Source organism: Xiphophorus couchianus, chromosome 14 (assembly GCF_001444195.1).
Source record: "Xiphophorus couchianus chromosome 14, X_couchianus-1.0, whole genome shotgun sequence".
NCBI lineage: Eukaryota > Metazoa > Chordata > Actinopteri > Cyprinodontiformes > Poeciliidae > Xiphophorus > Xiphophorus couchianus.
The window spans coordinates 22,855,819-22,883,378 of record NC_040241.1 but is presented as its reverse complement, the minus strand read 5'-3'; the positions used below and the strand labels follow the sequence as shown (position 1 = coordinate 22,883,378).

General features: G+C 38.2%; 2 protein-coding genes across 8 annotated transcripts in view; both read left to right on the top strand.

Annotated features, from left to right (window-relative positions):
* The window catches only part of LOC114156967 (myelin-oligodendrocyte glycoprotein-like), a 1,059,483-nt gene that overhangs the window by 135,284 nt on the left and 896,639 nt on the right, over positions 1 to 27,560 (top strand). The gene's annotated exons all lie outside the window — the stretch shown is intronic.
* Positions 561 to 26,736, top strand: LOC114156878 (type II inositol 3,4-bisphosphate 4-phosphatase-like). Of its 6 annotated transcripts, XM_028037469.1 has the most exons (26): positions 561 to 663; positions 1,469 to 1,596; positions 2,672 to 2,734; positions 4,821 to 4,934; positions 5,401 to 5,448; positions 5,738 to 5,838; positions 5,947 to 6,066; positions 12,573 to 12,652; positions 16,283 to 16,373; positions 17,278 to 17,347; positions 17,417 to 17,564; positions 17,653 to 17,783; positions 17,862 to 17,969; positions 18,184 to 18,292; positions 18,808 to 18,973; positions 19,049 to 19,228; positions 19,632 to 19,776; positions 20,456 to 20,667; positions 21,291 to 21,414; positions 22,010 to 22,136; positions 22,217 to 22,357; positions 23,147 to 23,244; positions 23,681 to 23,778; positions 24,648 to 24,802; positions 25,246 to 25,520; positions 26,429 to 26,545. In XM_028037469.1, exons 4-25 carry the CDS (start codon positions 4,832 to 4,834, stop codon positions 25,472 to 25,474), a joined length of 2,784 nt encoding a protein of 927 aa, XP_027893270.1. In that variant the 5' UTR covers positions 561 to 663; positions 1,469 to 1,596; positions 2,672 to 2,734; positions 4,821 to 4,831; the 3' UTR covers positions 25,475 to 25,520; positions 26,429 to 26,545. The 6 variants fall into 6 exon arrangements, with proteins under 6 accessions (XP_027893270.1, XP_027893271.1, XP_027893272.1 ...); XM_028037470.1 differs by lacking the exon at positions 25,246 to 25,520 and having other exon boundaries at positions 26,429 to 26,736; XM_028037471.1 differs by lacking the exon at positions 5,947 to 6,066.

Genomic DNA, 27,560 nt, shown 5'->3' with positions numbered 1-27,560 from the left:
TAAAGATGCAGCAATGTTATTAAATTATTTCCATTAAATAATTCACTTATTTAATGGAAATCTAAGACAACAGAAGTTTGCGAGGGATCTGGAGGATCTTGAAAAAAGTAAATGTATTTTAGTCCCTGACACAAATTGACTAAAGGTCATATTTTCATCCAGATCCTTAAATATTGCTAGTTCTTTATTACAAGGATAATATTTTTGAAATTTGCTCCCTTATTTTACCTGAATGCAGCATTGAAAAGTGTAATGTATTTTAACAAACTTATATTAACAAACTGCGCATCCCAGAAGAATTTCATTGGGGTGAGTTATGCACAATAGGTGAGCAAAAAACAAACATATAATTTACGGAGAAGAAAACCAAAATGTCTGCTCCGTCGCCATGTTTGCTATATAAAAAGCTTTTTTAAAGGAAAATATCTTAAAACCAGGCAGTTAATAAATACAAAAACAGTCGATTATTGCCTTCTTTTCCACAGCTTTTGCTTTTGAAATCGACAGTTTTGTAATAGTGCGCCATCTTGTGGCTCGAACCCAGAATGCTCAGCCAGGAAATGTGAACTCTCGCGAGACTTTTTATTTTTACTACTGTCTGAAGTCCAAACATAAAGCTAGCGGATAAGTTGGTTATCATCTTCAAAACAACATTTAAACCCGGTAAGTAACTAAAATCAATCTTCATAACTGTCAGATTGTAACATTTTGAACATTTAACGTCATGCAAAGTGGGTTTTTATTAGATTTAGACCGGTTCGGAATTAGGTTTCCTGGTTTTGACAACAAATTAACTATTAACAGCGGCTGCATCTGTCACGAATAGAGAGTCAGTTTGTTACATTTGGCTAAAACGTCTGATATTTTGGTAAATATAACACCTTTAAATGTTAATGTTTGCATTAACATTTGTAACGTGGTAATGCAGGTGTTTTACCTTCGGGTTTGTTCTGTGGCAGAAAACGTAGAATTTCGTTTCAAAGTTTAAGTTTATGAAAGTAGTTCAAAGTTTTAGAAACCTTTTTTCAATTTATTTAAATGGGGCACAAATATAATAAACAGGTGCATATTTTAAAAATGACCTACCATTGGTTCATTTCAGTTATTATTGCAGATATTGTTCAAAAAGCCTTGCAGTGTTTTTAATTTACTTGTGTTTTTTACAGCTTGCAGAAAATTGTAATCAGGAATCAGATTCCTTTTGTTTGTTCCTTTATGGGAAACTTGTCATCTTTCATCAATATTAAGGAAATATTGACTTAAAAGAAGCTCCTATATTTTTCTGAAGACTTACTTGTTAGTTAGTTTTGTCTTATTTTAAGATATTTGCGGTAGAAACTAGACTAAAATTGCTTGGTAACACTTTGTGTTTTTGCAGTGTAGGAAATGAGGAACTTTAGCTGCCACATGTCTCTTTCTCTCTATTTTATGTAAATAAGTGTTCATGCAGACTTCTCTGTTGCTTTAGGAAACAATCAGGCCTGTGATGATGGTGGAGCGGTGAGGAAGATGAGGGCGAACCTTCATCAGCTGATGTTCGGATCCACAGAGGAAACACCTGGAAACACCTGGAAACGCCTGGAAACGCTGCTGCAGGTCGGGCCATGAAGGAGAAACACATTCTACTTTATTCTGATCTATTCAACGTTACTCTGTTCACGTCAAATAGATTCTGTTCTGATTTCTTCTTCTATTCTGATGATTTTATTCTCTCATCTGTTTTTTTTAATTAATTTTAGTCTTTATCTGATTTATTTAATTTGCATCTATTGTATTAGTTTCAGTTCTAATCTAATGTGATTTATTGATTCAAACTGTTATTTCCTATTAAGTTTTGATTTTTGTTATTTCTTTAGGATTTTATTTATTCTAATTTGTGATTTGCTCTATTTTATTTTTGTTTTTGTCTTTTTTGACTCACAAAGAAGCAAATTTTACTAAACATATCCTCACAATTCAATAGTTAAGAAGCAAATGGCACATCTGTGTAATAAATAAAACACAGGGAAAGATTACAATGTTTGAAATATGGAATAGAATAATGGGAATGAAAGGAAAAATAAATAAATAAAAACGTAACATTAATATTATAATTTTCTCTATTATACAGTTTTTATTGTTACTGACTGAATTACTGGGTTTTTTTTAACATCTTTCTCTGTTCCTGCTAAAGTCTGACATGTTTCAATCAAATTTAATAAAAATGGCCAATTTTTTAAAATCTGTAAACACTAAGGAGCTACAAATATACAAAAAACTATAAATAAAATATTTTATTTGCTGGATAAATTTGCTCCAGGCTCTGATTCTCAGCAGATTGTCCAGATTTGCTGCATATTCTCATTTAATGGCAAATAAACTTATAATCTTCTCTGTTCTAGTCGACAAACCAGGAAGTTTTTTTTAGTTCTGTTTGTCAGTCAAATTCATAGAATCAAAAGTTTCTGATCGGATGAAGAAATAAATGATTTTATTGTTGCTTTCCTCTTTAATTTCCATCCTTTACTTTTCAATCTGTTTTCAGGTTGTGACTCAGTCCAGCCCAAATTCCTGGAAAATCCCGGCTGTCCGAAATGAACCGGCTTCCGGAAAAAAATACCAGATTAATTCAAACAAAAGCAAAACTCTGAACTCTAATCCAGCTTGACGTTTGTCTCTGAACCTTTTGCAGGCTGGAGAGCCGGAGGAGAGATGTAATGTCAGGAAGCGTCCAGAAGGTGGCAGAGTTCTGATTGTGAGTAAATAAAACAGGACATAACTAAACCAGAGGAACCATGTTTACCAGAACCACTGAGCTGGAAGCAGAAACATGACTAAATAAATCTAGTCTATATTTTTTCTACCAATTATAAATTAAACATGTAATATTTTACTAACCCAAAACAGCCTGATGTTTGTATGAAATGTAGCATCCTCATAAGCTCATCATTTAAATAAAAATATTTATTCTCAGCAGCAAGAACAGGAAATGGGTTACACTTTAAAAATACTCACCTTATTTACATGAGTAAATAAGGTGAGTGGCAATTTATATCAAATTAAAATTAAAATAAAAAGCCCGGGTAAAGGAAAACAAATTTACTAAATACTTTCCGTCTTAAAGAGGCAGTATGATGTGTTTTCCAGCCATATAAAGACATTTTATAACAAAGTCAAGTAACTGTGTTGCCATCAGTTGTTAAAAATGCTAAATATATCAGATGTGACTTAAAAGAAGTTTAACTTCCTGATTTACAGCCTTGAAATTGGGCATCTGTCTCTTTAAGAAACTCCTGCTCTTTCTGAAACTCCGCCTTCAGGAAGTCATCCCAACATGGCTCCTTTATTAAAAACCCTTTAACAACGTTTTTACCAGAGAAGTAGCTCCTATAAGTTCAGCAGGTCCACCAGGTGTTTGCTAATTGCTGCTGGCTTGTCTGAAGGAGCTGAGTGGGGGAGGAGCTCCGTCTTTTAAGGCGGAGCTACGTCCACCCAGGCTGAACGGTTGCCATGGAGATTGAAGTATTTCATGCATTAAAGGATCAGATCAATAGAGATTTGTTTTATGAGGGAAAACATTATAACATGATGTAAAGCTAAAAAAAAGCGATTTTACAGAATACTGCTCCTTTAAGTAGATTTCAGTTTCTCTGTGTGACGTTTACTCTAATAATTTGGAAAAAGTCTCCATCTGGTGGGCCAAAGCTGTGGTTGGGGGGCCACAGAGAGTCATGCCGAGGGCTGAAAATGGCCCTCGCACCGCCCTTTGAACACCAAAGGTTTCACAGAATCAATAAACAGTCATGAAATCATTCAGTTAGATTCTGTTAACTAAACTAATACGTTTTCTAAGCTTTGGGGAAAATAGCAAAAGCAACATTTCCGATCAAACTGTCAGTTTAGTGAAATTAAACAAAACTCCAAAGATTTTTATGACAAATGATAAACAATATGATAAATGCTCTGACCTTTCTGCAAAATATGATCTTAAAGTTTTACTATTTTAGTCAACCTGTTTCCTGTCGTCTCTGACGATCTGTTTACTGTTCACTGTAAGATATGAGAACCGTTTCAGGAACTTTATTTTACACCCAGATCATCACACAACGCACAATTTTAGCTCCAAACGTCGACATCTCACTTAAATGCAGAAAAACGGGAAGTGAATTTATTTAAACTTTATTGGCACATTTTGAGTTTAAAAACTTATGTCTTATGGCAAAGTACCCAAGAGTAGAAATACTTTGACATATTTTTATTCAAGTAAAAGTAAAAAGTAGCCGTCCAAGAAATTATTAAAGAGTAAAAAAAGTATTTGGTAAAAAGTCGACTCAAGTCCTGAGTAACTGATCAAATGATCGTTTAATATTTAAAATGTTTCACCATCAGATAAACAAAGATATAAAGTTAAATGGACATTTTGATATTTTAAGGTCAGAAATTACAATAATTTATATAAGAAACAAAAAATAACAAAATCAATCAAAAGATAATTTTTCCAAATCAGTTTAAACAGAAACAGAAACTGCAGCCGTGTGTCTGAGTCTGGTGATTTGTTTTTCATTCAGTGGGAAGAAAATCCAGAAATTTTACTCAAGTAAGAGTAGAAATACTTCATAATAAAATTAGTTAAAGTACAGCCTAGTAAAAATACTCCTAAAAGTTACTCAAGTAAAAGTAACTGAGTAAAAGTTACTGCTGAACTCTGCATTTCATCTCCATGTTTATGTTAAATCTTAATGGTGACACAATAATTAGAAAAAACATCCAAACATTTTAAATAACTGTAACTAGATATAATCTGAGGCAGATTAAAATGTGGTTTTCCTGTCTGATTTCAGGAGCGCTGATCATGAATTCGTTGAGGCGAGGATTCGCCAACCTGCAGACGCTGATGGACAGCCGCGCGTCGCGCAGCGAGCAAAACAACAACCTGGAAACTCCTGCAGCTGACCGTAAGTTTCTGTTCTCATCTCACCTCCGATGATCAACATCTGGTGACTAAAATATTCCCCCATTTAATTTGTAAAACTACAGGGCCCCCTAGTGGCCGTAGGGGAATTTATTTTTGCATTTCCTTGCTAAAAATGAGCAAATAAACTTTATTCTGGTCTATTTTGTATGCAAACATCTATTTAAAATTGTACTCATACTTTTAAAGAGCCTCATTGAAAATATATTTATACATTTTTAACCGTTTGGTGCTTAAAACTTGATTGAAAATGAATCTATTACTTTGTGTTTGTTTATGTGAAGCTTAGATGAAAACGGCTGTTTATTAAACATTCAGACTGCTAACATAAAAAAACATAATCAGAACTTCAGAAGACTTTATCAAGTACCTGAAAAACACAAAATCAGTGAAGTAAATTAAAGTTGGCTAAGTTTAAACCTGATGTCATGTCGTTATTTTACCACAAGGTGGCGCCCCCACTGGCCCTAACTCGTCTCAGCAGCTCCTTCATGTTGGTACGTCACCACAGCTTAATGATTTTATCTTTTTTCTTTTTACTTCATTTAAATCGGATCAAGAACCCAACAAACTTCCTTTTTCCTTTCATGCTATTAGCTTTTGGCATCTCTGCCAGTTTTATATTTGTCTTATAATTTTACTAAACTTAATTTTATTTCTATTTTGTCATTTATCTACCTGTGATGTTGTTTGTTGTGAAGCGCTTTGGTCAACTGAGGCTGTTGTAAATGTGCTATATAAATAAACTTTGACTTAACTTGACTTTTCTTTTCTTAAAAAAATAAGAGTGTCAAGTTGCGGTTGCCGTGACAACCAAAGTCAAAATACACGTCTCTACAGTCGACCCCTACGATGTCAGGAAGCTCTGCAGCACTCAGATAGTCAAGGTACACACACACACGCACAGACACACACACACATTCCTGTATGTTTTAGACTTTAAAATGAAATAATAGGAATGTGATTAAAATCTCGTTGGCTTGCCGTATCTTTAGAGGTCAGAGGACGGCGAGTTTCGAGCGTCGGTTTGCTGCAGCATCGACTCCAAGCTGCAGCGTCACAGCAGGATGGAAGTCAGACTTTACAGAGAGGATGATTTAAGGTCACACTCCTCAGTAAGTGTGTGTGTGTGTGTGTGTGTGTGTTTTACTACAGCTGTGTGTTTGTGTGTATATAAGAGGATTAATGATGAGGACGTGTAAAACTGACTTGATTTCTCTCTAAATTAATCTCCAACACACACACACACACACACACACACACACACACACCCCGCCACCCTCCACCCACCCCCACACGCACATGCCTACACACACACACATGCCCCCACGCACACCCATTGGATGGATGGGTGTGTGTGTAAAACAGAGAACAAGCTGAGTTAATTTTCGTTTTTCAGCTCTGTTTCTCCTGCCAGGAGCTTTTCTAAATCTCCAAATATTTTCCCATGATGCACCTGGGGCGGGGGGGCGTGTTTTTTTTTCTTTTTTTAATCCCTTGGGCTACGATGAAATGGCAGGAGGAGGAAAAAGTGAGCGAGTGAGGAGGAGAAACAGCTGCTTTTTCAGCTGAAGTCGTTCCTGTTTTTGTCTGGATTTGTGGAAACTTCTTCTTCTTTGTTTTTAATTTTTGCCGATTCTAATCTGAAGGATTAATCTTTTAACTCCTCCATCGCTCCGCTGCTGTTTGACTTTAACAGTAAAACTGTCAGTAGGCTTTAAACTGATGGTGCAGGTAGGAAACAGAAATTTATATTTCTGTGAAGCCGTTTTTATTTGGCATTTAGATCCTAATCTCTTAATCTCAAACTGATATTTTTGAACAGAAACTGAAAATAAACCAACACAATGGATCAAAATTAAGTCAAACACAAATAGCAGCAGCAGAATAACTGCTTTCTACTACATAATGCTTAAAATAATGACAAATGTAGATTATTTTTCCAACTTGCAGCTGGAGGATCGATTTATCTATTTATTATTCTACATCCAGCAGCTCTAGTTACTCTAGCTCGTTATCTGTAAACTCTCCTAAGAATAAAACGTTCTCAAGATGCAGCGAGCGATGATGGCCTGCACCGACTGTTTACGTCCTCCAAGAGACGACAGCTCCCCTGCTGGACAGGTAGGGCATTACACGGCGGAAACAAACAATATGGAGGCGAAAAATACCCGACATGTAAAGTTATGAATGTGATTGAATTAGAGCTGAAATGATTAATCGCGATTAATCGTGAGTATTTGTGATTATTCCCAACTCTGGATGTGTGTAAAAATATTCAGCTCAACCCAAATTAATCTGAAATAATTCATCCCCATATTGAGTGAAAGCCTGAGTAGGATTGTGTAAAATTTGAGTTTTTATTGAAGGTGTCGTCTTTAAATTGACCTTTAGCCACATTTAAATGAACAGACAGCCATAGAAGAAGTAGGTGACGCTGAATGTTTCATGTTTAGATGTGAATTTCTCTCACTGTTTGATGATAAAAGCTCGCTGGAAGCAGGGAGGAAGTGTGCAGAGGCGTTCGTCTGTTAACCACAAGCAGAGCACAGTTCACCGTCTCTCACATCTCCTTCATCTCTGTTTACTCGTTCAGCCAGAAAACTTTTATTCAGAGTTAGAACATGTTTTTCTGGTCAGGAGTTTATCTGAAGGCCACACAAACACCAGTTTAGGGTTTGGTTACCATGCCAACCATGGATTGGGACCTATCTGACTTTTAACGACACGGATAATGACTTCCAGTTTGAAAACATCCACCGTGATTTTGGGTTTTTACTCCAGTAGAAGGAGAAGATCCGTTGTTTACATGAGCTGATCTTAAGCTTTGGGTCTGATCAGCGTCCAAACGCTGACACATCGAGATTAAAGGTGACCTGTTATGTTTCCTTTAACAGGTTAGGGCAGGTCCACACAAAACATGTTCACAAAATCGTTCTCAGATCTTGAGGTTTCAGTCAGGTCAGCTGTTTTAGCGCTCTGTCACTTTAAATCCAAATGAGTGGCTGAACACGCCACCAGGTGAAAATGGCTGCAACTAGATGCGGTTATGCATCTCGTTGCAAATGTGAGCTAAAAGTCGGGAGGTTTTTGAAACGGCTCGTTTTCCAGACACCAAAAACATGAACTCAAAGTGTTTGTGCTGTTTTTCACCAGCAGTCGACGCACAAAAAATCAATCAATCAATCAATCTTTATTTCAGACACAAAAGAGGTCCATAGTAAAACAAAAAGAAAAGAAAAAAAAAACAAACAAAAAGAAACATGACAGTCACTGAGCCACAAATAAATGATGACGCCAATGTTTCCACAATCTTGAGAAAAATCTCGCTGTACTAAAAACAGGGTTTACTAAAATTGCTATTATATTATTGTATGACACGGGTAATCTACACATACATTTATACATGAGATTCCTGAGCGCAGCTGCACATGTGGGAACAGCGTTATGTGCAAACATGTGGCTGGCACTGCTCCATCTAGGCACTTTGAGTAGGAGCCTCAGGCCATCATTGTATGCCACATAAAGTTTGTGCAGGCTACTTTTTTTATATCCTCGCCATAGATGGGCTGTGTAAAATGAAGTACAGAAAACTTTAAAAAGAGCTACCTTCACAGAGGATGAACACATACCAAACTTTCTGATCAAAATATTAGCCTGTGCATACATCATGCAATACTGCCTACAAATGTCACGATCATCAGATAGGTCATCAGTTATGTAATGTCCCAGATATTTAATTTCATTGCATATATTGAGGACAATGCCAGATAAAGAGAAGTCAGGGGTTATCAGATGCTTATCTGCTCTACTTCTAACAATCATGACATTGCTTTTCTTAGCGTTATATTTGACATCAAAATCACATCCATATTGGGAGCAGACCCTTAGTAATTGTTGAAGGCCAGCACTATATGGGCATAAGATTACCAAATCATCCGCATACATTATGTGATTGATTGTGCGGTCACCAACTACACAGCCTGTTTTACAACAATTCAGGCGCTTTGATAGTTCATCCATATAGATGTTAAAAAGGTAAGGGGACAATATACTTCCCTGCCTTACTCCGTTACCAACATTAAACGAGTCAGACAATGAGTTACCCCATTTGGCATACATTAGTTGATGACCATACCAATAGACCATTATTCTAATTAGATATTTGGGTACACCTCTGCTTTCTAACTTGCAGAACAATTTTTGATGATTCACGCGATCAAATGCTTTAGAAGCATCAATAAAACACATAAATACTGTGGTGTTGTGCAAATTATACAAATCTAAAATCTCCTGTAGCACAAAAATACACATGTCTGTACCATGTTTGGGTTTAAAACCGAATTGATTATCAGAGGTCAAAAGAAACTCTTCCAGCCTATTTAGAAGGACTCTTTCAAAAACTTTCGACAAACTACTAGCTAAAGCTATGGGTCGGTAATTCTCCAAGGAGCTAATCTTACCCGCTTTGTCTTTAATAGTGGGTACCAGAATGACAGATAACATTGATTTAGGTAGCAGACCATGTACTAGACAGCCAGTGAAACACATAGAGAGTAATGCACAGAGTTTTTTACTTGCATTTTTCAAATGCTCAGTGGATATGTTATCCATCCCACAGGCCTTATTGTCTTTCAGTGTCATAATTATATGATATATTTCTTGTGGGGATACAATCACATTCTCATTACTGTGAATGCTTCCTATGTCAGAAATGTCACTTTTGACACAATTAAACAGCGCACTGTAGTGCTCTTTCCATAACTGAGTGATTTCTTTTACACCAGTAACACCATCAATAGTAGATGGAAATGTGCAGAAATGAATTTTGATTAATAGAACCTCTTTAATTTTGGAGTGAAGATTAGAAAACTTGAACAAAAAGCATCAGACATGCGTTTTTATGATCTAATAATCCAAATGTTTTCTACTTAATCTAATTAAACTGGTTACCTGCTTATTTGAAATCTACTCTTACCTCTAATCCTGGATGGTTCTCTTTAGGAACCTGCTCAAGACTCAAGCCTACTGTTAATATATCATCTCTTTTATTTACACATTTATAACCAGATTTTAACCTTTTATCTAATTATTTTTCAGTCCTTGTCTACTTGATGCTTTCTGTATTAAATTATGGTGTTAAATCTACTATAAAATTATCCCTTGAGCGTTGTTGATTTATGTTTACACTGCAAAAACACAAAATTTGACCAAATATTCTTGTCTAGTTTCTATTGCAAATGTCTTAGTGCACTAGAAATGAAAGAAACTAACTGATAAGTGACTTTTTAGCAATAAATAGAAGCTTGTTTTAAGTAAATACTTCCTTAAAATTGATTAACAGGTACTATATCCATTGGCGGATTATTTAATTTACAACACAGAAAAAATGTTGAATGAATCTGCCAGGGGAACTAGAACTTTTTCATCAATATTAAGAATATTCTCCTATATTTTAGTGAAAAGCTATTTGTAAGTTATTATTAGCTCCAGAAACTAGGTGATGTTTCTTGTTGATCTCATATTAATTTGGCCCATTTATCTCGTTTCCGCCCAGTTTGTTTTGAATGAAACGTGAAGCGGCATTTAGCACCAGCTGTGGCGTCCAGTGTGTGTCGTGTTTCTAGGTTTGATGAGGATTAACGCGTAATCCTGAAAGCCTCTTGTTTGGCCGGGAACTCATTGAGAAACATTGGCTCGGCGTGTCGTTGCACGTCGGCTTGTGGTTGCACCAACGCGGAGCCGCCGGCGAGGAAATGAGGCAACGGCTTGGATTTCTCTAGCATGCAGTAACTGCGCTGCAGGGAATTTTTAAAAGTTTGTAAGACTCTCTGAACGCGTCAGTCAGATCCGGGCTTGTTTTTTTACTGATCAGTTAAAAACCTGAAGAGGGGAAAGGAAATTTAACTGCAACATTTTCCTAAATACTCTCTGACAAACTGGAACATTTGCATGTTTTAGAGAAGAAAATGTTGGAATAAATGAATAAAAAACTATGTTGAATCAGTTTTATCCTTAAATCTGAGGTTAACAGGTTCAGGAGGGAAACCCAACCAGAGTCTGAGGGGATTCACTGCAAAATTATAACATTTTACCAAGTATTTTTGTTTAGTTACTAGTTTCCAGTTATCTTAGTTCACTTGAAATAAGACAAAAATAACTTCCAAGTAACTTTTGAGAAAGAAATAGGAGCTTGTTTTAAGTTATTAATTCTTTAATATGTATTTAAAATAAACTAGTTTTGTTGGCAGATTTGTTCACTTATGACAATATATATTTCAGTATTTTTTTTAACTTGTATTTTTCAAGTATTTTGAGGTTTTCTCAGGGCAGGTGAGAAATATTTGGTCTCTTTTCTTCCTGTTGTTTGGTTCAGATGTTGTGACCTTCATTTTTTGTGTGATTTTAAGTCATGGTGCTCACCACTGCCAAAGATGTTCCCAAACCAAAGTCTTTGAGATTCTCTACTGGGAACAAGCTGGACTTGTTAGTAACACAAGAAGAAGTAGCATGGTGTTAGCTTGTGCTAAACCCAAATTAATGTAAAAACATTCATCTGAAAATCAAAACCAAAATGTTCCATCACTTTTAGCATTCAGAGCCAAAGTCTTTCCTCTTTAACTCTTCTCCTTCGTGTTTGATAAAGCATCTTAATCTCAGGTTGTGATGACTTTAATAAACCTTTTCTGGGACTTTTCTCTGCTTCCCTTCACTTCAGTGTTGTGATTTTCTGTCGACTGTGTCGCCTGATTTGAGAGCTTTAATCCCCTGAGCTGCTGATTATCCTCACAGCAGCTCAGTGACTTCAGCTGTGGGGAGTTTGGACTTTGCTCGACTCTTTTATTAAAGATGGCCGTTGGTTTGTGTGGCTCTGTAAATAGTGCAGACGCACCATATATAGACTCTAGTCCTCAATAGGACCAAAATAGTCATAAAAATGCTAAAATCTGCCATCAACGTCATTTAAATGTGAATTATTTCTTAAGAGCTTTTTTTCCTTCAATAATTCTGTTTATTTTTCTCCTTTTTGCTGTTTCAGCCGTTAATTTCTTGCTCAAAGCAAAATAAAAGTGACATTCTGCTAGAAGATTGTTTTGCTCTTAATTTTTCTGAATAGTGAGCGTTTTGGGATCAAAGGTGCGGTTCTGTTGGACATAATGTGAATCTTTAACAGCCATGGTAACGTCTCATTTTATTTTTTCTGCTTCAAATGATCATCTGGGAATAAGTTTTCAATTCTCTATCAGCTCCCTACCTGCCATGCTACTAAAAGCTGAATTAATCAGAAAGTAGGCCAAGCTGTCAGTTTCACTTCCAGGAATCCAGCAGGTGAATAAATCCTGATCAGACAGAGCAGCGCAGCGTAGCGTGAGATTCGCTGACGGTTTTTTGGGTCATTGCTGTGATAATAAAGTTGATTCACTGTAACTCTGAGGTAAATATGGCGTCCAGCAGCCTGGCGACCAAATTACTAATGTTACAGTTTTATTTTCCAGTGACATCATGTCTTCTTTTGAGTCTAAAACAAAGAGCAGAGACGCAGTAAACTGATTGTATGTTTGCAACTTTAAGCATATTTTATCATTAATGTTGGAAACCATTTTGTTTTTTGTTCTTTCAGAGAAGCTGTTTGGGTTTCACATCGTTCTCCATCAGAGATCTCCTCCGGTCCAAAGAGCCTCGCTGCTCCCTGAAGCTCAGGTAAACTTTACATTTCACTTATAGAAGTAACTTCTAGGACAATTAATCCTCCAGAAAAATCACAAACTGCCATTAAACTGATAAAAAGCCTAAAATCTTTTTCTTTCTGATCGGCTGTGAAACATCTCTGAACTTTCTAAGCTGGCTTAAAGTGAAATCAGAGAACCGGCATTCAGTCTCTGCGCTCTCATTTCTTGTGAAAAACGCTTTTGTAGTCAATGAGGTTCTTCTTAAACAGCCTGTAGATAGGGGTCCAGCTACCTGCCTGCTGATTGGCTGTTGCTCGGATACCTTTACCCAGAAGAGGAAGTGAGATGGGGCAGCGTGTGTCTCCGCCTCTAGACCCATAGAGGAAAAAGTCTCTTCCTGTTTTAGCATCAAATCACCTCCAGAGAAGAAGAGAGGAGACGCAGACTGAAAGCTCACACATGCCTCAGTGCAGGTTTGCAGTTTGCTTGTGGTTTTCCTTCGCAGGCTGATTTTCTCTTTGAGTTTATTTGTTTAAGAAGGAGATGATGTCCGTCCAGAAACGTTCAGTACGATGTCACTTCCTGCAGGTGACGGTCCAGGTTGACGTTTCAATGTAGATTTATTGGCTTTGTGTTGCATGAATGTCAACAAAACGTAAAGTAGGGCTAACTAACTGCTAACACCGTGGAAACCAGAAGTTCAAATTCATGTTTTCTTTTTCACAATTTGAAATTAAATCTTAAATTAAATTAATATAAATTTTAGTCTTTAAACAAGACTAAAACTTGTCTTGTTGTAGTTCAGCTGGAGTTATTTCTGTTTGCTGAAAGCCACAATAATAATAGCTAGAATATGTCAGAGATTTATTTATTGATGCTTACACACACAGAGTGATTACCGTCTCTTTAAAGGGGATCTGTTGTGTAAAATTCACATTTTGAATGTTTTTACTCTTCCATTTTGGATCCTAGACGTTTTTGGCAATAACTTGATGTTTTTTGGTGTCTGGAAAATAATGCGTTTCAAATTTGTTCATTTGACGGACACTGCGCAGTTACCTAGCAACCCCAGCCCCGTTACCTAGCAACCTATGCAGAGCTGCAGCACTTTTGTTCTGCTGGTTTTATACTTTGTACAATGGCTGCTGGAAAATACGAGTGTTTTGTTGTTGACTTGCCATACAGAAACCACTTGCTAAATTCTTGTTGGTTGTGCAGGAGGCTCAACTTATGCTTTTCCAAGATGTACAGTTGAATAATTGCAAATCGGTCTCTAGCCATTTTTCATGTGCGAGTGTAAATGTTGAGTTTGGGGGGTGGGGGGGGGGGTGTGCTTGCAGCAGATTATTTGGATTTAAAGGGACAGGACACCCTAAAATATCTAAAATAGGCAGACGTGTTCCTACTAAAAGTCGTCTAGGAATGATTTTGTGCAGAAGATGTCATGAACATGTTTTGTTTAGGACATAAGCTTATCCTAATCTGTTCAAGGAAGCATCATTTCTCACCTTTAAGCAATGAGGGAAAGCCCAGATGATGACGTCATGGCTTTAGAAAAAACTTCTGATAGGTTTAGCAAATGGAAATAAATTAGATGATTCTATTTAACATAGAATTTATCTTAAAACAAGAGACGTTTGGTCTGATTTGACCTCAGACTGTGAGAAAGGTGTATGTAAACTTCTGGTTTCACCCTAGAAAACCATTCACTAGAGATATTAGTATCAAATGTTGCTATAAATCCATATTTAGCTCTCTTTGCTCGTTCTTTGCTGTCATTGTTTGTTGCTTTCAGCTCTGACCTTTAGAGGTTATTTAGAAATCAGTCAGCTGATTATTTCCCTTTATCGACTCCAGCAGGTTGAAAACTGGAAGATCTGCTGCTGTTTAAAAGCAGATTAAATGTATGAAAACTATTAACTGCACAACATATCTCTAATTTATTGTTACTGTGTTTCTGTGATGTTTTGCAGCAATTATTTATTGCAGCATAAAAAGTTTTAATACATTAAGTAGTAGTAAAGTGTTAAAGTTACTAAGAAACTACATTTATTTACTTTTCTCTTTTCCACGTTGATATGAAAACCTTTATCCGCGTCAACGTGTGATTTCCTCACATCTTGCAGTTTATAGTCTACAGTTTTCCCTTTGGTAGAAATGCAGTCATGATTAGAGAAAGATGATTTGATTCAGACATCAGAGCAACCTTGTAGTTTCTTCCAAACTCTGTCGAGTTATGATGGAGGTTATTATTGTTAACTAAAACTGACGAAATAATGAAAACTTCACTAAATAAAAACAGTAATTATAGAACTATAAGAACTGTAACTAACTATAACTAACTGGAACCAAATTGTGTGTTCATAAAATACTAAAACTATACATAAAACATCCTTTGTTTTTGTGTTTATGATTATATTTATTTGCCTTTTAACTGATGTGAAATTCAGCTGGTCTGAGTTTTCCACAAACTGCTGATCTACTGGGATTTTCACTCACAACCATCTCCAGGGTTAACAGAGAACGGTCAGAGAAAGAGAAAATATCCAGTGAGCCTCAGTTCTGCCTTGTTGAGGTCAGAGGTCAGAGGAGACTGGCCAGACTGTCAAAAGGTCAAGACGAAATAAAACTAAACTTTAAAGAAAAATACAAACTATTAAAACCCTGGTAATGGTCCTTCTGTTTCCAGACAATCTGTTTCCAGGCCGTTTTGTTGGACTGAATGCGACCCGGTGTCGGAAGCAGAACCGTCGGGTTTCACATATCAGTGCTCATATTCCTGATCTGGGTTTAGTTCTCTTTGTTTTGAATATTTACCTTCTGGTCGATGTTTTCTTGCTTGGTTTTTGGTTTCCAGGCGTGTTTGATGCGTCCGCGGTGCACAGAGTGGCGTTAACATAGATCCATCTCTACAATATTTACATCCCTGCTGGGTTTGGTCCAGCTTGTTGCCACTTATTGTAAATAGTTTGTTGTCTTTTGTGCACAAATGCACATTTTCAATTTTTTTACTCCACTGCACATTCCTTTGGATTGGAGTTTGGTATTTTATAGTTTTTTATATCTTAGTTTTGCTCAAACTGTACAGCATGTTATTCTTAATTCTATTTTTATAAAGCATATTTTACATTTGTGTTCGTTTACATGTTTGGATTTTATGTCGCTTTGCTGCTTTTACACTTGAATTTCCCTTTTGTGGGACAATAAAGGATATTTTATTCAATTCTATTCTTTGTGTTTTTTTGTGTTTATTTTTATCAATCATATTTTTCTCCTTTTCGGTTTCCTCTTGTTGCTGTTTCCTTTTTTTTTTTTCTTCTGTCTTATTGTATCTAGTTACGATTGTCCAAGTTATTTTGTTTCCAAAATTCATCCCACCATCTTTTTGTTTTTTCAACTTATCTTTTAAACAGTTTCATTAATTTAACTGTGTTAAAGAACCTCAAAATTAAAAACAAAAATAAATGAATTTAGACCATTTTTCACACATTGTAAATTTCTTGTTTTGTTTCTTCGTAATAGTGGTTTGTTTGGTTTTGTTAACTTTGCCTCTAGTTTTACAGTGTAAAAGGAAGTAGCAGCTTTGCTTTTAGAAGTGAGTTTCATTTTCACCTGGCCGCCTCCTTCAGCTCTGTCTTCTGTCCGTTTGTCTTCGCTGCAGGACGATGGACGGCGTGAACGAGGTCGGGGACGTGACGGTTTCCCGCCTGCAGCTGGAGGAAGAGACGGAGGATAAACGTCCAGAAAACAAGGTGGAGGAAGAGAAATGTTTGTTTCTCTCAGCAGAGAGGTCTCACTTTGACACTTTTCTTTGCGGTTTCCTCTTTGGCATGTTCATCTTGTTATGTGCCATGGATCAAATTGAGATTAAAGGTTCAGTGCGTAAGTTTTATATAGAATATGTTCTTTAAATATTTGTTAAAACTGTCACCAAACAGATAAACTGTGAAACATTGATCTCCACCTCCTCCCTGAGCTGCTGCTGCTGAATAAATGCACAAAAGTCAGAGCCAGGAGGCGGGTCTTAGCGCTGACAGTCATCCTCATGTACGTGCTGCTAAATGTGCTAATAGCAGAGAAACAACATACTGTTACAGGAAAACTTTTTATATGTTGTCATCAGTGGCCAAGTTAAGAAGATTGTGATTGACAGCGTTTGTGCAGGAGACTCCACTTCTGCTTTTCAAAGATGTACGGTTGTATAATTGCGCATCTGTTTAACCTGTGAGTGTAAACATTGAGTTGGGGGGGCGCAACCAGCAGCAGATTATTTGGATTCGAAGTGACAAAGTGACAAACACAGGTATCAAACTCCAGGCCTTGAGGGCCGTAGTCCTGCAGGTTTTAGATGTGCCACAGGTACAAACACTGGAATGAAATGGCTTAATTACCTCCTCCTTGTGTAGATCAGTTCTCCAGAACCTTAATGACCTAATTATTCTATTCAGGTGCAGCAGAGGCACAGCTAAAAGTTGTAGGACAGCGACTGGAGGATTGGAGTTTGACACCCCTGCCCTAAAACATTAAAATCTCATTATCTAAGAATGATTTTGAAATGTAATGAACGGGTTTTGTTTAGGCCACAGATCTAGAAGAACAGTGATTTCCGTCCATTTCACCTCCACTCAGGCCTGATCGTCTCTTCTCTCCCTCCAGAGCGCCGTGCTGTGTGACGCGCTGCACGGCTCCGTCCAGGACAAAGAAAACAGTCCGATGATGCGAGCAGGTGAGACTCCGGCCGGCGGCCATGTTTCTGCCCGATCCTCCGTCCTCCAACAGGTGTGTGTCTGTGCAGCCTTGTGCTCCCAGGTGTGTAAGCTGTACCGGTTTCAGACGGAGGATCACAGGTGGCTGCTGGTCCGGGAGCAGATGTCAGAGACGCCGCTGTCCTTCTCCTTACCCAAACAGCTGCTGAGCGCGCTCATCAGGGAGCACACTGACAGGTACACAAAGGGTTAATGACATGAGATAACATCGACGTGCCTCGACCTCGTTAAGTTTCAGTCAGCCGTGTTTGATTTTGTTGCTCAGGGTCGCGGAGGTCAAGGCGCTCGGTGACCTTTCACCTCACTGGGACGGCCTCCGCCACGACGCCGTCACCCACTCCCTCCAGCTGATCGGCTGCTACCAGCAAACGCAGGCGGAGCTGCACTGCCTCTCCAGTGAGATCAGAGTGACATCATCAACGATGACTCAGTCCAGCCTTCCTCACCTCACGCTCCCTCCTCTTCCTCTTCCAGCGGCGTCCTGCTTCAAGGCGAGCAGCAGCAAATCGGACCGACACCTGCAGTTCATCCCCACCAACCTGCACAGCCAGAGGATGGAGGTGACCGGCCCCGGCAGCTCAGGTAACGCACAGCGCCCCCTACAGGTGTTTTCCTCTTCCTGTTTCCTCCAGGTGTTTTCCTCTCTTCCTGTTTCCTCCAGGTGTTTTCCTCTCTTCCTGTTTCCTCCAGATGTTTTCCTCTCTTCCTGTTTCCTCCAGGTGTTTTCCTCTCTTCCTGTCTCCTCCAGATGTTTTCCTCTCTTCCTGTTTCCTCCAGGTGTTTTCTTCTCTTCCAGGTGTTTGGTACGAGGTCATCACATTCGGAGCGCCGGCCGATCACCACCAGGCCTTCAAACATGGAGGACTGAAGCGGCTGCTCATCAAGCACACAGACCACACACACAGGTGACCCTTGACCTCAGATTCAAAGCCAAAAATACTCGGTACGGTTTTATGTTTTTGCAGTGTTGGAGGCGCCATCAGTGTAAATATCACAGCAGCTGCTTTAGTTTAAAAGAAAATGATGATGAAACATAATAATTATGATAATTTGGATTTTTTTGCAAACTTTTTAGAAATATCCTAAATATAATTATAATTTCTGAATATTGATTAAAAGAATAAAGTTTAGTTCCACTGACTGAAGTGAAATAATCTGAACGTCTTCATCAATTTGACCAATATTTTACTTAAAACAAGCTGCTATTTCTTGCTGAAATGTTACTTATCTGTTAGTTGTCTAAATTTAAATGTACTACTATATTTTCAATAGAAATACTTTGTAAAATGTAGATTTTTAACAGCTCAAGTATTTTGATACCAACATGATAGAGAAATCTTAAAGAAAAGCAGAATTATTTTTGTGTATACCTCAGTTCAGTTTGTGTTGGAGTTGTTTCTCGCCGTTCCTTCGCCTTTAGCTCGGCGCCGTTTTCCCGTGACGAGTCGTGCAGAGCGAAGCGGCTGCTGGCCGCCGCGGCCCAGCTGCAGCCTCTGGTCTTCGGCCTGGCGGAGCAGCTGCTCTCCGTCTCCATGGAGGTCGACCCGAACCGCCTGCAGGACGTCCTGGACGACCTCAGGGAGCAGGTGAGTGCAGACCCTAACACACACACAGCTAACAGGAAGGCAGATGAATCTGACTCGCTGCCTCCCTCCCTGCAGACGTCGCTGTTCATTCAGGCGCTGAACGACGATCTGGTGAAAGTCGCCCTGCAGGACATGAACAGCCGGGCCGGCAGCGGCAGCAGCCACCTGCACGGCAACGGGTTGCTATGTGAGGTATCCCCCGGCGACCAGGAGGGGGCGCCGCAGGACGACACGCAGAACAGAGAGGAGGAGTGGGCAAGTTGGAAAGGGTGGGACAGAGTTGCCAGGTCTGACAGTTTCCAGCAAAAACACAACATAAAACAAAACATCCAAATGAATGTAATGAAACTAATATAAGACTAGATAGAGTCATGTATGAACGAATGAAGGAACTAACAATAAAAGAAACGAACAAATGAACAAACGACTGAAGGAACGATAAAAGAAACAAACAAAAGAAGAAAGAATAAAAGGAGTGAATAATGTAGCATTTTATTAAAGTTTGGTGCTGTTTTGAAAGAATTTTGATCAGCCTGTCGAAATCAGGGGTTTTTTTCCAGCCCAAAGTTCAAAAGCAGCGGAAACGTTCCCAACCTGGCAACCCGGTGTGTGGCTGTTTCTGCGGCCATCGGTTGTGTAAACGTGTTTGTTTGTGTAGGACAGAACGTGGGTGAACGTCGGTAAGAGTCTGGACTGCATCACGGCCATGGTGGAGCGGCTGCAGGAGCGACAGCGCCACCTGCAGGAGCAGCCGTCGCCGGAGCAACAGGAGTCCACAAAGGAGACAAAGTCCCAACACACAGGTGGGACAGAAAGAGACAAATGTCCCAGTTTGTCCTACAGTAATTTTAGCTCAATAAGTTCTTTCATTTCTCATATTGCTTGACAAAATAAAAGCAAGATTTAAAAAACATAAAATACCTTAATCAGGAAAAATGAGTCGTTTTTGGGGCCATTTATGGTGATTGTTTCTGTAAATCATAATTTCTATCAGTTTAGTTATTTTTTAAGCAGTTGGAATCTATTTAAGCTAATTTAGAACCAAAATCTATAATTATTTTCATTTATTTGGAATTATTTTGATAACTTTTCTACCTACCTTTAATTTAAAGAGATGAAGAAAACAATGGGGGGCATAGTGGAGACATTTTTATTTTTGTTTGTTAGATGTCCAGTGTGACTTTATTATATTATTTATTTTTTTGTTTTGTTTATTTGATTCTTTTACAGCTTAAAATAACAATTTTGAATGAAAAATCTTGTGTGGCCTTCACCTTCTCCCAAAAGTTAATTCACTATAAAATAAACAACTATCTTTATATAAAGATAATAATAAAGAAATAACTTAAGTTTACATGTGAAATTATCAGTTTTTATTTTGTTTATATTTTTGATAAAAGTGAACTTTGTGTTTCTGGAGCCTAGAAACACTAAATTAAAGATAAAATGTTCAGAGGAAGTTTCTCTCCTCTCTTCCTGCAGCCTCTCCTTCCTCCTTCTCCTCCTCCTCCTCCTCCTCCTGGCAGGAGCAGCTGCTCCCCCTGGTGGTGACGCTTAGAGACTGCGTGCGGGAGGCGGTAACCACGGCCCGAGCTGCCATGACCTTTGTTGTCCTGCAGGGGGCGGTGGCTGCGACTGTCGCTCGAGGTCCAACGCAGATCGTCCAGCGGCGCCACGCTGTCTTCAGCCAGGGGGTGAGAAAGAAACTCAGGCCCTGTCCGCCATTTTATCCTGAAGACATTTTGTCATTTTGGTGTCTTTGGAAATCAGAAAGTTTTAAAACCAACTTCCAGTTTAAAAACGTTGGTTTTATGTTTCCATGGTGACATATTTTAAACGATGACATCGCAGCTCCATGTTTCTCTCTGTCCTTCATGCGCCCCACTCTCATAAATAACAAACATGGCGCCGTTTGGTGTTCTTTGTGTAGTTCTCTGGCTGTTACAGCGCCACCGACTGGCCCGGCAGACCAACTGCAGCATTTCAGTCTGTGGTTCTGCATCTGTTGAACATTTTTTCTTAATCTGAAATCGTCTCTGTGTGTACAGGGCCTGTGTTTCCTTAAAATATTTTCTTTATTTTATTTAGTATTTTTGTTTAAATAAAACATTGTAGATAATCTACAAATATATATAGAAAAGCAGCAAAAGGTGATTTTACAATAGCATCAGAATAAGGCACATTTTATGTTTTTAAATAGCTTTAATATTGGATTAGGGTCAGATTTATCATCATGGTTTCTTCAGGTTCTTGTTCCATGTGAATAAAAATGTAACTTCCTGTTTTATTGTAAGGTTCGTCTCTGTTTGTCTCCCAGCTCTCAGCGATTGTTTGTGGATTTATGCTGAAACTGTTTGGAGGTTTGGAGGATCCAGAGTTTCTGCAGCAGCTTCTCTCCGTGGGGATCCTGGCCCAGTTTGAAGGCCTGCTCAGCACCTACGGTACGACGACGACCCCAAACAATCAGCTGAACGTTTTTATTTAACAGGATTTAAAAAATAATCTGAGCGTCTTTGAGAAAAACAGGGGCAGCAACAAATAAAGCACAAATAATTCTGAACATTCAGAAAAGATTTCTCTCTCTTGTTTGTTCTTCAGTGCTTGAAAACCTTGAAAATATTTGAATTTCATTCAATTTTGGTTTAGTTTCTAGTGCAAATATCTTACTACATCTAGAATAAGACAAAACTAAAGTATAAGTAACTTTTCAGCAATCTATATGAGCTTGTTTAATAAATAATTCCTTAAAATTAAAGCAAAAGTTCTATTTCTATTGGCAGATTATTTCACTTATAAAGAAATAATCTGTTATTTTTAATCAATATTAAGAAATTATTGACTTAAAACAAGCTCTTATTTCTTGCTGAAAAGTTACTTATAATTTAGTTTGTCTTATTTTAAGTGTATTATTTTCCTTTAAACTAGAAACTAGACTAAAATTACTTGGTAGGATTTTTGTGTTTTTGCAGTGTGTTGCTGGTAAATTTGGGAAACTTGATGCTGTAATCTGAGTGTGTGAATCGTTTCTGTCTCCAGGTGAGGAGTTGGGGATGCTGGAGGACATGGAGGTGGGCGTGGCCGACCTGAGCAGCCTGGCGTTCGCCATCACCGAGGCCCAATCCGAGCGACCCGACGACCTGCAGCCGACACTCACCGGAGCCTGGTGAGCGCTCTGACACACACACACCCACACACACACACACAGAACGCAGCCTCATCTCGGGTCATTTCTCCTCCATCCAGGGGCGATTTCGTGGTCGAGGTGCCGCTTCCCTCTGAAAGCTTCAGGTCGCTCCCCGAGGAGCTGAAGGCCGGCCGTTTGATCCGAGTTGAGCCGGTTCTGTTCAACATCGGGATCAACCAGCACCAGAGTCTGGCTGAGAGGTACAAACACAACGACATTAACATCTAGGAGTTAAAATCACCTAATTTTTTCATCCATCGTGTTTTTTTTTATTGAATCTGCTTGTTTTTTGTTCAGTGGGTGGAGAATCCAGACATTTTACTCAACAGTAGAAATACTTCACAATAAAATTACTCAAGTAAAAGCAAAAAGTGCAGCGTAGGAAAAATACTTATAAAAGTAAATCTTTTCAGAAAAGTTAGTGAAGTAAATGTAATTGAGTAAATGTAACTAGTTACTACCCATCTTTGATTATAACCATTACTTGATCATTTTTGAGTGCTCTACCCACCTCTGTGTAATACTAAGATAAATATCAGTGATATTTACAGTAGTACCTACCGCTAAATTAGCCTAGCTAATGTAGCTTCTATCTGCTAGCTAAGACAGACGTGTATCCTACATGTTTGTTGCTTCATGAACTTACTCTTGCCAGAACCTCATTTTTCACCTGAAGAGTTCGTACGTTCTTTAAAAAGCCGTTTAAATAAATGGATCTCAGTGAAGCTCCTCCATGTTGTACGAATTGGTAATAAACTTTAACATATTATCAGATTGGAAACATCGGAGACTTCTCCGACCTGACAGCAGCCATTTTGTTCTTGCATCTTTCTCTCGCACATTGATCCAGAGTTTCCACATATTTTCTCTGTGTTGGTCTTGGAGCCATGGGGTCGCTAAGCGCTGCGCTCGCCTACCAAGATGGCGCGGATCACTTCCTGTTTAGACGTGTGGGAGCTGTGTATGCAGTTATTTTCTGTTGTTTTCAGGTTTGGAGACAGTTCTCTTCAGGAAAGAGTGAATCAGCAGAGCTGTGAGCGTCTCAGAGCTTATTGCAACAAGCTGAGAGAAAAACTTCCTAATATGGGTGAGACCGAGTCGCCTGGAGGTTTTTGTTTTTATTTTCATTTCTTTGTAGAGCTTCAAAATAAAATCTCGGAATTTTTTTTATCCCAATTTTTTTCCCTTAAAAAAAGTTTGAAATGACAGAAAATATCTTAAAAAAACATTTTTCTATTTCAATTATTGTTTATGTGAATTGACCTCATTTCAAAGTAGAAGCTGTACAACTCAAACAAGATGGCCGCCCTTTTAGCATTGGTGAAAAAAAGTCCAGATTTTCCAAATATTTTATCTCTGAAACCAAAAGTTTGGTTAATTGATAGAATCGATTTTTTGCCCAGCCTTATTTATTTTTTATCCCTAAATAGAAATTAGGTAATATAACAATAATGATGATATTAATATTTTAGGGGTAAATCGCTGACCGCTCCTGAACTGAAGCAGCTCTTTCTCTCCCTCAGCTGGTATCCAGTCACTATTGGACCTGCTGTCGTCTCTTGATCGCAGTATAGAGGCCAAGAAGAGGAAAAACGTCGAGGTTTTGTGGCTCGCAGCTTCAGTAAGTCGCTCTGCTCTACAGGTTAGGGATCTCAGGAGCTGAAATAAACTGAGAAATAAATGTTTATAATGTTAAAAACAGCAAATAGATCTCCTTCAGTCCAGAAATATTCTTACCATGTTCAAAAGCTAATTGCTAAAATCGCCATTTCTATGCAGATTAATCTCATAAAAACACCACGACTCAACTATAGTTTAATGTTTTACATTTTTACTCAAAAGTAGAGATTTAATCACTTTATAAAACCAGAAATTTCGGAAACAGACAGAAAATCAGCTGGTAGATTGTGTGGATGAAATCACAGGGAAACTTTTGGGATTTAGTTTTTGTTGTTTGAAAGCAACAACTTATTTTTTCAGAGTCAGTTGAAAGTAGAAGAAATGTTCCTGAGTAACACTGGAGCTGCTGAGCTTGAATATAAATATCAACATAAAATAACATAAAATCAAAATAAAACATCAACATCACCTGCAGAGAAGAGGGAAAAGTGTTGGCACTAATGCTGAGCCCTGAGGGACACCATTTGTGACATTTTAAAAAACAAAATAACATTTTAAAATTTAATCACAAGATTAATTATTAATTATAAGGTAAAATAATTTATTTTAAAAGTTAGTTTTACTTTTTACTTCCTGATGCTGCTCCAGTTTTGTTTGCATTTTGTGAAAAAGTAAGTTGTACTTTTCAAAGGTTTTCATGTCGTTTCCTTCAGTGGTTCTTGGTGCAGCGCCCCCACAGGTGAGGAGGGGAACAGGCTTTTCAATTAGTTTGGTTTGTTTGACTTTCAGCAGCTGAAAGTGTAAAAAATGTTCCACCTTTGGTCCCCAGAAACAACCAAAGATAATTTTCTCCATGTTTTTTGTGTGCAGGTGTGTCGTAAAGTAAACGGCGTGCGGCTGACGAGCTGTAAGAGTGCGAAGGATCGCACGGCGATGTCTGTGACGCTGGAGCAGTGTATGATCCTCAGAGAGCAACACACACTCAGCCAGCAGCAGTTCAGCTCTGCGCTGGACAACATGAGGAGGTGTGTGTGTGTGTGTGTGTGTGCGTGTGTTTACACTCAGCTGTCTTCTTATTCTGCTCATCTTCTTATTCTGAGGGTGCGTTCACACCAGAACCTGTTGAGCTCAGTGTCTTCAGAGGTTTCTGTGTCGTTTCCTTCAGTGGTTCTTGGTGCAGCGCCACCACAGGCCAGAAGGGGAACAGGTTCTTCAATTAGTTTGGTTTGTTTGACTCAGTTCGGTGCGAAGGCGAACCGCAGCAGCTGAAAATATAACAGATGTTGGTATTTTTGTTTCTAATGAACCGATTCTACTGGACCAGGTGTGAAAACATCCTCAGTTTCTGCATCTTCACTTCTCATTTTTTACCTTCATTTCCAGTTCTTTCTTTCTTTTAATTTCCTTCCTTCTCTTTCTGTTTTGTCTCTCTTCCACTCCCTCTTGCTTCACACGCTGCCCCCTGCAGGTCTCGTCTGTCCGGGGGGCAGATGCTGGGCTGCTATGCCCACTCTGGGTTCTCTGTCTCTGGGTTTGACCCGGCAGAATGTCCCTCCGGCCTCCAGAGCCCCTGGATTCAGATGTGTTTTCACTCCAGAAGACATTTTTACCCAGTGGCCTTCCTCCTGGTGACCTCTCACCTGCTGGTTCTCTGGCTCATATTCAGCTTGGTGATCCTGCTGGCTAAATACCAGTAAACAAGACTGGGAGCACTGGGAGGCAGGGATTATAATGTTGTCCCAGGTTTGTCCACAATAGGAGAGCATAAATGAGTCCAAACTTATTGATTTATTAATGGTTGAAAAAGACAATCTGTGTGTTTTAGGAGCGACGGATCCAACAGTTAGCTTTAACTTATTAGCATCCTGATGATTTACAGTATCAGTCGGTTTGATTTTGTTTTACAAAAAGCAAAAATGTTTGAGTTTTCAGTACAGTAGTTTACTGATTTTTCAATTTAACCTAAGATTTATTTGTTTAGATTTAGCTACCGACTTGTCCGAATATTTTTTCTAATTTCTGCTTGTTAATTTATTCACTCTTGGTTATTTTCTTACTGACAGCTTCGTTTGGTTTTTGATGCTTTTTATGTTGAGTTTTGCTGCCACCAAGTGGCCAAATTGAATTTAATCACTGCAAAAACTAAATTTTACCAAGTATTTTTCATCCAGTTTCTAGAGCAAATATCTCACTACACTTAAAAAAGAGAAGAATTAGTTATAAGTAACTTATAAGCAATATACATGAGCTTGTTTTAAGTCAATTTATTCTTAATATTGCAGAAAAAATACTTGTTGCATCGGCAAATAACAAAACATTTTTACCATATTATAAGTGAAATAATCTGCCAGTGGATCTAGTTATTTTTCATCAATATTAATGAATTATTGGCTTTAAACAAGCTCCTATATATTGTTGAAAAGTTACTTATGAGCTTAGTCTTTTCTTATTTTAACTGTACTAGAACAAAAATACTTGTTAGTGTCTTAGTGTCGCCTACAGACTGTTTGCACAGGTAGCCTCTGTTTTTGTAGGACCGTAGATCTAGTCAAAGTAAAATCTGCTCTCCTCCAGAGGAGGATGTGTTTTCAGACAGGATGTTGCTGCCTGATTGCTGATCTGTGTTTCTGTGTTTTCGTTTCGCCGTGCAGAGACGGCTGCAGGACGGAGAACGTCCAGAAGAACATCGGCACCAGGAAGTTCGCCTTCAGCAGCGTTCAGCTCCTCACTTTCCCCAAACTCTACAGACCTCCAGACGGCAGCTACGGATAAACACTTCCTGTTTATACTCTTATTTATGCCCAAAGATAGTTTATTTTTCCATGTGAAGTGTGTGTGTTTGCTGGTTAATGCTTGCAGATTGTATTTCTGTGTGAATGAGGACCATGTTGGCTGTTGACTGTTTTTATAGGTGTTCGAATTACAAACCTGTTTCTGCAATAAATGACTGAAATCTTGAGTCTCTGATTCAAACGGTTATTCTGACAGTAAATCCACTGAAAGGCTTAAAATTCACTGCTGGGTTGGAGGTATTATGCATTTGTATGATAAATTTCCACAACTCTGATCTTAGAGTGAGAAATTCTTTGAAATAATCTCAGCCATGTTTGGCCATCGGCCTGATAGGGAAGTTTCCCACCTGCCAGGTTTGATCCAGACTGTGTTACACTTAAAATAAGACAAAACTAACTTATAAACAACTTTTCAGCTAAATAAATTAGCTTTTTTTAGGTCAGTAATTCATTAATATTGATGAAAATGTATTAATTCCACTGTTATTGTACTTATAACAAGGGGACAATGTCTTGTTATAAGTGAAAATAATCTACAAATGGAATTAGAACATTTTCATCAATATTAAGAAATTATTATTATTATTATTATACAAGCTCCTAATTTTTGCAGAAAAGTTACTTGTAAGCAGAAGTGGGTAAAGTGTCCAAATATTGTACTTCAGTAAGAGGAAGTACTCAAGTAAAAGTTAAAAATATCCATCCAAGAAAGAGTAAAAAAGTATTTAGTAAAAGGTTTACTCAAGTACCGATCAAATTATCAATCATTTACTATTTAAAATTACATCATCAGATGGACCAAAATATAAAGTTAAGTGGAACTTTTACAGTTTCTTTCAATAAAAAACTTATGAAACTTTAACAAAAACTGCAATGTGTGTCTGATCTGGTGAATGTTTGATAATGTTTTTTTTCATTCAGTGGGTAGAAAATCCAGAAATTTTACTCAAGAGTAAAAATACTTCATAATAAAATTATTCAAGTAAAAATA

Coding starts and splice junctions, on each gene's coding strand:
- LOC114156878 (XM_028037469.1), top strand. CDS start 4,832: ATGAATTCGTTGAGGCGAGGATTCGCCAACCTGCAGACGCTGATGGAC. Junction 17,970..18,183: donor GACCGGCCCCGGCAGCTCAG/GTAACGCACAGC, acceptor CTTCTCTTCCAG/GTGTTTGGTACGAGGTCATC. Junction 23,245..23,680: donor AGAAAAACTTCCTAATATGG/GTGAGACCGAGT, acceptor TCTCTCCCTCAG/CTGGTATCCAGTCACTATTG.